We start from the raw sequence: 8493 nt of genomic DNA, 5'->3' as shown, positions 1-8493 counted from the left end.
GCAAGGTAAGTGACCTAGTGTGGCAGAATGAGGGGGGAGCAATTGTATGGAGCATATCTCAGTGGCCCACTAGTCTTAAGCAGGTGGCCGTTTCATCACTAGGCACCCCCATGGCCTTCCCCACCGATACCTTATGTGCACTTGATTAGAAAATGCACGGGCAAACACAGGAAGTTTTTACATTCATTTTACATGATTCACTCCAACAAATACTTGGATTATGAATGTAATTGGCAGGCTCCATTACATTTGTAATTCGAGGACTACCTATATACCAGTGGAAGAACATACAAAAGATGACAATAAAACTGGTAATTGGAGTGTGGGATAAACTGAATATGAATAAACAGTCTTGCAACTACTGGTAGTTTTTTTCATAATGTTGATGTTTCCATTTAGTAGTCATATCTTGTGAAAGAACTTCTCATGAAGTAACAAATAGGAAAAGCAAAAATATAAGAATTCTATGGATAAGCTACTTTCCTTTTATTAAACAGTTTTATTAGTTTATGTCATAATGTACAAAAAATACAAAAGCAAATAGTAGGAAAATTAGGGAGGGTGGGGAAAGGGAAGAGAAAAGTGAGAAAAAAGAAGAGGCATTGGCTTCTGATTCCCTTTGGTTCCATAGAATAAGGCATTAACATCAAGCCTCAATTTTTTACTTTTACATAATAGTTTAAACTAGCCATTTCTATCTAAACGGTAAAACCCACAATCAGTTTCATTTTTTTTCCACCTCAAGCACCTCAAGTCCAGAAGCAGTTTCCAAGTAGATATAAAAGTATTTGTATTTTTTTCTTTGATCAAAGCAGTCAATTTAGCCAATTCTGCTAACTCCATTAACTTTTGCAGCCATTTGTCCATTGTCGGGATCAAAAAGAAAAGCTACTTTCCATTCGTAAACCAGAAAATAATTTTATTAAGTAAAAACAAAATGTAAAAAAATATTTTAATGTGTCACAAGGAAAAAAAATATTCAATATAAGAGAAGTAATTCTATTAGAACTTTAATTTAGCTTACAATATTTTTTTCTGGTGTTGTCTTTCAATAACCCTGTTCAGTCCTTTAGAATCCAATTTCCCATAGAGCAACCCTCAGCCTTAAACAAGTTTTATATGCTGATTTTATGCTATTAAGCTATATTTGTTTCAAACTTCTCTCTAAAGCAAAAGATACACTTTACATTAACTAACCTTAGTTTTTCAGTTTAATTGTATAAAATAATCTTATTATATTGTACACAGTAGCTCTAAATTATATAAAAGTAACATTTGATTTTATTAATTCAACAGACAAATATCTATGAGGTTTAGTTTAACTGACAGCTGAGTTCCAACACTGATAAACAAGCTTTATAAAACAACTGCATAATATAAACATAGATACAAGAAGTCCAGTCCATTTTTTTCTGAAACTGTGATAATTATAAACTCTTTCATGTTTTAATTGCAAGAAATTCCAAGTGTGTCCATTACCATCTCAATGGCTTGCAATGGATCAACAATCTCTCTTATATTGTCTTTCCTTAAATCCCAATCTGGCCTCTGCCTACAAGGTGAAAAAGAAATCCATAAAAATAAAAGTATGATTTGAAATAGAAAATTAAAAGTTATAACAATTTAGACTTACCTTGAAACTATTTTTAATTTTAGAGGAATGTAGCTCTGTCCATTTATGTATGCATCTGATTTTTGTTTGGCAAGCATTCTTTGGACATCCATTTGATGTTTATGGGCTGTAAGTTTAAATAATCTCCGAAGGCTAGCAACTACTTTAGGATTGTTTCGAATCTCCTAAAAATAAGCAACTATTATTAAAATATAGTATTTGTTCAATGAAACCTCACAACTGTATATCTTTGAAAATCCTTTCAAATTTTCAATTGGAGTAGTTTGATGTTCTTTCTATCTCAGTATGCCTCATTCACATCAAGTACTTCATTTTAAAGCTAGCCTCAGGCTATACCATAGAAAATTCAGGATTCACTCTACAGCAGAGGTGTCAAACTCAATTTCATTGAGGGCCGCATCAGCATTGCAGTTGCCCTCAGGGGGCCAGGTGGGTGTGGCCAGGGTGGGCGTGACCTACTGGGTGGGCGTGGCTAGAGTGCGTATGGCCTACTGGGTGGGTGTGGCCAGCTCTACATTGTTCGCATCAAGGGTGCCTATGGGGGCCTGGGCAGGAGTGGGACAGAGCTGAGGGTCTCTGGCAGAAGGAGATGGGACCGGGGCAAGTGCCAAGGCAGTGGGGGCCGTTCCCTCACTGTTTCCAGGATGGCTTTGCGGGCCACATGAAACCACTTCGCGGGCCGGATCCGGCCCCCGGGCCTTGTGTTTGACATGTCTGCTCTACAGAAATAGACAAATTCAAACACTTAAAATAAGACATATTTTGTTAAAACACATAATTGTATAGAATAGGAAGAGCTAGTAATTTTTCAAAGTAGTATGGTCTACCAATTATGAATAGTTTGATCTAAGTTCTACTTTTAAAGACTGTTAAATGTTTGGGATCCAGTCAACCTGATTTGTAATCTATAAAAGGCAAATATCAGTAGAATTTCTCTACTTTATATACCCCAAAGAAGCAAATTCCTATCTTCCTTAGCATATTTAAAATTTGTCAGCATAGCTAAGAAAAGCAAATCCCATTTTAGAATCTAATATCCAAGATTTGCCTTTAACTATATAATAGGAAAAAACAGCTTTGCAACCAGCCCTCACGTTTACAACCTTCACAGGTCTGAAAGCAAAGGAAAGCTGAAGTAAGACCATAAGCAGTCATTTATAGGCTGCTTCATTTAACAACCAAGTTGCAAATCCCAACTGTAATTGCTGTACTTAAGATGAGTCAGTGGCACCCTATATTAAAACCATTATATATAAGCAAGTATTAGTTGGATATGTGGATATTTGCCTATATATATATCTCGCCTACCAACCATTTGGAAACCCGCCTTGATTGACAGACGAGTCCCAACCACCAAGAATGATACCAGACCCAAACTCATGATAACACATGACATCACCACCACACAACCATTCAAAAAGCAAATCCGAACCCACAATGATAACGAGGCACAACCACAAAACAGAAACCTAACTACAGCTGCAACATCAGCCACTTTAAACCCCTCCAAACCACACAATAAGCAAACTGACACCCACTATAAAAACATGGCACCACCACAAACACGAAGCCGAACAAAAGCAGCACAACTCACCAGCTCAGGTCTAAGGCTGGCAGCTGAGACCAGCCCATCCACTCAAAACACACCCCCACCCAATCAGAACACACCCACCATTCAAAACACACTCCCACCCAATCAGAACACACTTAATCCCCCACCCAATCAGAGCACACCTCCACCCACAGAACACACCCCCTCTGGCAGTTTAAAAAAGAGGAACAAACAGCCACATGCTTCTCCCAGAAGAAGGAAGCAGAAGCCACCAGCCTGATGATGACGAATGGGATTCCGTCGAAACGTCGCTCCTACACCTTTAGTTCTACGCGGGGAAAAACCCGAATAACCAAAGATCCATATATATATATATGTGTGTGTGTGTGTGTGTGTGTGTGTGTGTTAGCATAGTGAACTTCTTACATTATTTTGGCAACTCAGAAAATACATTTTAGTTTAAAACAACCAATTTTAGTGGAAGAGAGCAAGTAAAAATAGTTGCTCAATATTTCATTCTAAAATACTGTTATGTCTGTTTTAAAAAAACCTCCAGCAACTGCACTGCTACCTCCAAGTACTAGTTTCTAAATCTGAAGCCGAAGGCTAGTCATAGCTATTTTTTGGCATGCAGGCCCAACCAAGAAAAAGAATTTCATTCCAATTTTTGAATATATTTATATTTCAATATATACTTTGGAAACTCCTACATAATGAAGACACAAAAAGTTAACGAATGAAACTTACAGAAGCTCTTCTTGAGTCCTTTGAGAGATGAGCAAGTAAGCAACATGTCTTGGTAAAAATACTACCACTTTTTCCTGACGTTTTGTCCCCAGGTCTTTCCCGGTACATCTGAAGTAAATCCAACAATGTTCCTACTGAATTTTCCACTGAATAAACAGCATCAGTAGTCTTTTCATACTAAATAGATGAAAAGAGTTGTAAGTTAATTCTCAAAAATCCTTGTTCATCATTTGTGAAATCATTATTGGAACTGTAGAATGACAAATAAATGCCAATGATTTATAGCATCAATACATAGGTACAAATAAAGTCATTCTTGTCTATTTGATAGTAAATGTGACTAATATAAGTAGAATAAACTTTATTTTAGCAAATATCTTAATTCTAGATTAAAATATTGTTCTTAGGCAGGACAATGACTGTTATAATAGAATTGACTATAACTTATGAATTGAGGGGAGAGGTATCTTCTTTTACTAGCAAAAGTAAGACCTTGCCCTCCCCCACCTTTATGACATATAAATGTCTTACTACTTAAATGTTTTGAAAATTAACCTGAAGATTTTTTTTATTGCCTAATGAAATTCAATTTTTTTTCTAACGCCTAACCAGGGCTTTCTTTTCTTAACCTTCTCTCAAAATACAGTTTTCCCAAACCATATCTTGCCAGTGAAGGGAACTGCAACAGTGGCCTTAGAAGGTACTTTTTCATCATCTGCAAATATATATTTTTTCCAAATATAATACTGGATTCAATCAAAGCTCACTAAAGGTCCATTATCACAAATTACTGTATTTTTCGGACCATAAGACGCACTTTCCCCCCCCAAAAGTGGGGGGGGGAAATGAGGGTGCATCTTATGGTCCGAAGGTGTGGTACCCCAGCAAAGGCGAGGGAGACCCAGCCCACAACCCCTTTTTTTTCCTCCTGTCTGGCTGGCAAGAACAGGGCACGGGCAGCCGCCAAGCTCTTCTAACTCCTCTGCAAAACTGCCCTTCCGCGGCTGCTGCCCTCGCCTCCCATGCAACGGCCGCGGCTTGTGGCGCAGACTGCATCAGCGGCAAGCCGAGACGCTGCCCATTCCAAGGAAAAAGGGGGTGACCGCGGCGGTGGGGAGGGAAGGAGAGGGGGGAAGGCAGGCATCGCACCAATCAGACCCCCCCACACTCCCGCGGGTGGCTTTAATGCAGATCGTCTCGGAGGTTCCTGGCCGTGCAAGCGGAGCCCTGCCACCCATTTCCCCCCACTTGAGTCTGCAACGCCTGCCCGCCTCCCCAATTGCTTTCGAAAGAGGCGAGAGGCGTTTCGGACAAAGGTATTGTTGGGAGTTTTTGCAGCAGGAGAATAAAAGGCTGGACAGACCCGGACTGTCTGTCGCCCCCTCCCCTTTTGTGTGTGTGTGTGTGTGTCTGCCCCTGGCATTTCTAATCCCTTTTTGTGAAGCCCACTCCTCTTCCTTCTGTGCTTTATTTTTTTAAAAAAAATAACAACAACAGCAACAACAATAATACAATAGGATCCCTTTTCCCTAACCCTAACCCTAAATATTTTAGTATACCGGTACTATTTAGTTCAGAATATTTTTCTTGTTTTCCTGCTCTAAAAACTGGGTGTGTCTTATGGTCAGGTGCATCTTATGGTCCGAAAAATACGGTAATTGATAAGCAGTTCTAGTAGCTATGTATGACTAACATGCTTAGTCCTTAATTTAAAATTTACTTTCCCTATTATTATTTTTTTATATTGAAGTGTTTTGTTCAAGTACTTTTTGATTATTTGGCAGACTGATATAAGCTACAAGAACAATGAATATTTTTTGCAATATGAATCATAGCATATTAGCAGCAATTAGACTAATTTTTTTTAAAAAAAACAACAATATCACTGGTACTTTTCACATGAATTATTTGGCCGTGCAGCTTATAACTGCATTAAATTAAACTTGAAATAGATTTCAATAGTGTAAATGAGTTTACCTCTCATTTGCAATATAAACTCAAATTTAAATTCTGGCACTTATTAAAAATGAGAAAATAATAACCGATGTAAACTTTATATAACAAACCTACAAAAAATAAAAAACAGCTTAATTTCAACAAACATGAAAATATATAAATACCTTTGATAAATTAAGCAAGACTTGGACAGAATATTTAATAACATCCATGCTAGGGACACTTCTATTGCAGCTCCGTATCAAAGTAAAAATAGTGCAGACTGCTTTACTTTGGGCCATATTTTCACAGCAAACAGGAGACAATCTAGTTACAACCTCTGACAAGAGAAAAACAGGAAAAATATTAACATCTTTTTAAACTAAAACCTAAATATATTGTAGAAAGAAACATAAATTTAGTGACCAATCCATTCCTCATACAACTGGGACAACAGAAGAATTGATTGTATGTGTTTACATCAATTCTTAGTCTAGTCCAGGTATGTCAAACTTGCGATGTCACGTGACGTTGAGCAACGTATTACAACTTTTTCCCCATTCCGGCAATGGGGTGGGTGCAGTTTCAGTATGATGCATCCGGCCCACGGGCCGGCAGTTTGACATGCCTAGTCTAGTCCTATAATATTCTATTTACTGCAAGTTAGGCTCAGAGCTCACGAAATTCAAAGGTATCATAATTTAGAACTTAAGAGTTACTACATTCTACATTGCCAATCATACCATTATTTAAACCCCAGATTTCTAGGGTCTTTGAGGAACCCTCAACTGCAAAAATTTCAGCCTTACATGGGAAGATAATCAGGAAACAGGACAAGTCATCAAATCATCATATTCCTTCTCTTCCATACATATGAATCAAAACTGCACTATGTATAGAGATTGATTATGGGAGCAACCCAGTGGTGAAATAATATTTTTTTTCAGATACATATTTAATTTTGACCTAGCTATAGCTCTCTTCCTGTTTTCTTTCATTTAAGATACCAATGCTTCTAAAGACTAAAGTAATAACAGGTAAAATAACTAGTTTTTAGTTAGTTTTGTCTGTTTTCCAAACAAAGGGGTGTTTAACTTTGTACTTAGAAGAATGTCTGTATACTGATATTTAAAAATAAAGACTGCTCTTGAATCAAATTACTAACCCAGATCCTTTAGAGCTGTCAGAATATAAGAAAAATGTTTATATCTAAGAAGATAATCAATAGCAACTGAAGTTCTATTACACAGCTTCTTCTCTTCTTTACTTTCTTTATTGACAATGATCAAACTGTCTCGCAGAGATTTGGTTTCTGGAGTATCAGTCTTCTTTCTCCAAGAATATCCTCTCCACAGTGCCTTATAAAGGGAGAGTGAAAAATTACATGTTTAAAAGAATAAAAGAAGTGGCAGAAACTTTATATAATATAGCTTTATTGTTTTAAAATAAATTACTCTACTTTTTTTCAGGTAACATTGTTTTTCTCCAAAAACATTTTTTTCTCAAAGTCATTCAATGAAAATTCATAAATGGAAAGTTTTAGATAATGGGCTATTCATTAAGCATTCCCAGATAATCAATGAGCAATATACAAGATTTTAGATCTAGTTCACAGAATAGCCTAGGGAAAAAACATTGTTTCCATATTTGTAAGTTTTTAGTCAGTTGATCTGAAGCAGAATGAGCAAATTTGACTATTTTTTTAAAAAAATATTCATATAGCTGTCCATCTTAAAACTCTGCTTAGCTTACAAACAATAAAGCGATATAAACAATTATAAAAACCAACAATAACAATAAAAATAGAAAAACTCTGTGCCTCAGACACATTTCTTTTATGCACTGAGATTCTCAACCCACCTTGGGCTTGCCCTATTCCAGTGATGGCGAACCTGTTAGAGACCGAGTGCCCAAACTGCAACCCAAAACCCACTTATGTATTGTCGGGTGCTGGGTGGGCGTGGCCCATTGGGTGGCTGTAGCCCATTGGGTAGGCGTGGCTGCAGTGGTAACGGCAGACTGGGTGGGACTAAAAAGTTCAATCAATCAATTCCAACTTTGCGAGATCTTTTTTTTCCCCACCAGAAGTTGAAATTGATTGATTGATTGAAACTGGGTTTTCTTGCACACGGCAGCAGAGACCTAAAGCGAAAAGGTTTTATAAAACCCAGCTGAAGGCCTAGGACTGGGGCGACGGGACGTGTGCCAAACAGAGAGGGCTCTGCGTGCCACCTGTGGCACGCGTGCCATAGGTTCGCCACCACGGCCTTATTCCACTGCCTGGGAGCCAGGTTTTACGTACTCTCTGGAAGAACAGACATGAAGGGGCCCGTCAGATCTCAGAAGGGAGGAGCTGCTATAGAAAAGGTATAATTCTAAAGTCCTACAAGATGGTAATATTTAAATGTGGATATCAAATATCCAAATATCCACAATTAAGTCATGAACAACAGAAACTGCATTACAAGCAGATTTTATTTCTTTTACCTGGATCACTGCATGTCCTCCCCCCAAAAAAATCCAAAAGAAAATATTTGGGTTTGAAACAAACTTTGTCTTTTATGCACATTGCTAAACTGCTTACCGTATATACTTGAGTATAAGCCGACTCGAGTATAAGCCGAGA

At 37.7% G+C, this 8493-nt stretch overlaps 1 protein-coding gene across 1 annotated transcript in view; it reads right to left on the bottom strand.

Moving 5' to 3' along the window:
• Nucleotides 1–485: 485 nt before the first annotated feature.
• Nucleotides 486–8493, bottom strand: part of ASPM (assembly factor for spindle microtubules) — a gene marked incomplete at its 5' end in the record, with an annotated part of 45201 nt that continues 37193 nt past the window's right edge. The window contains 5 exons of the mRNA XM_081325327.1: nt 486–1552; nt 1634–1797; nt 3933–4109; nt 6053–6207; nt 7033–7225. Of these exons, the coding sequence (XP_081181453.1) occupies nt 1447–1552; nt 1634–1797; nt 3933–4109; nt 6053–6207; nt 7033–7225 (795 nt within the window). The 3' untranslated portion in view covers nt 486–1446. The remainder of the gene's footprint in view (nt 1553–1633; nt 1798–3932; nt 4110–6052; nt 6208–7032; nt 7226–8493) is intronic.

Source organism: Vipera berus (genome assembly GCF_964194415.1).
Source record: "Vipera berus genome assembly, chromosome: 3".
NCBI lineage: Eukaryota > Metazoa > Chordata > Lepidosauria > Squamata > Viperidae > Vipera > Vipera berus.
Note: the sequence above shows the minus strand (reverse complement) of the source record. Positions and strands in the feature narration are given on the sequence as shown.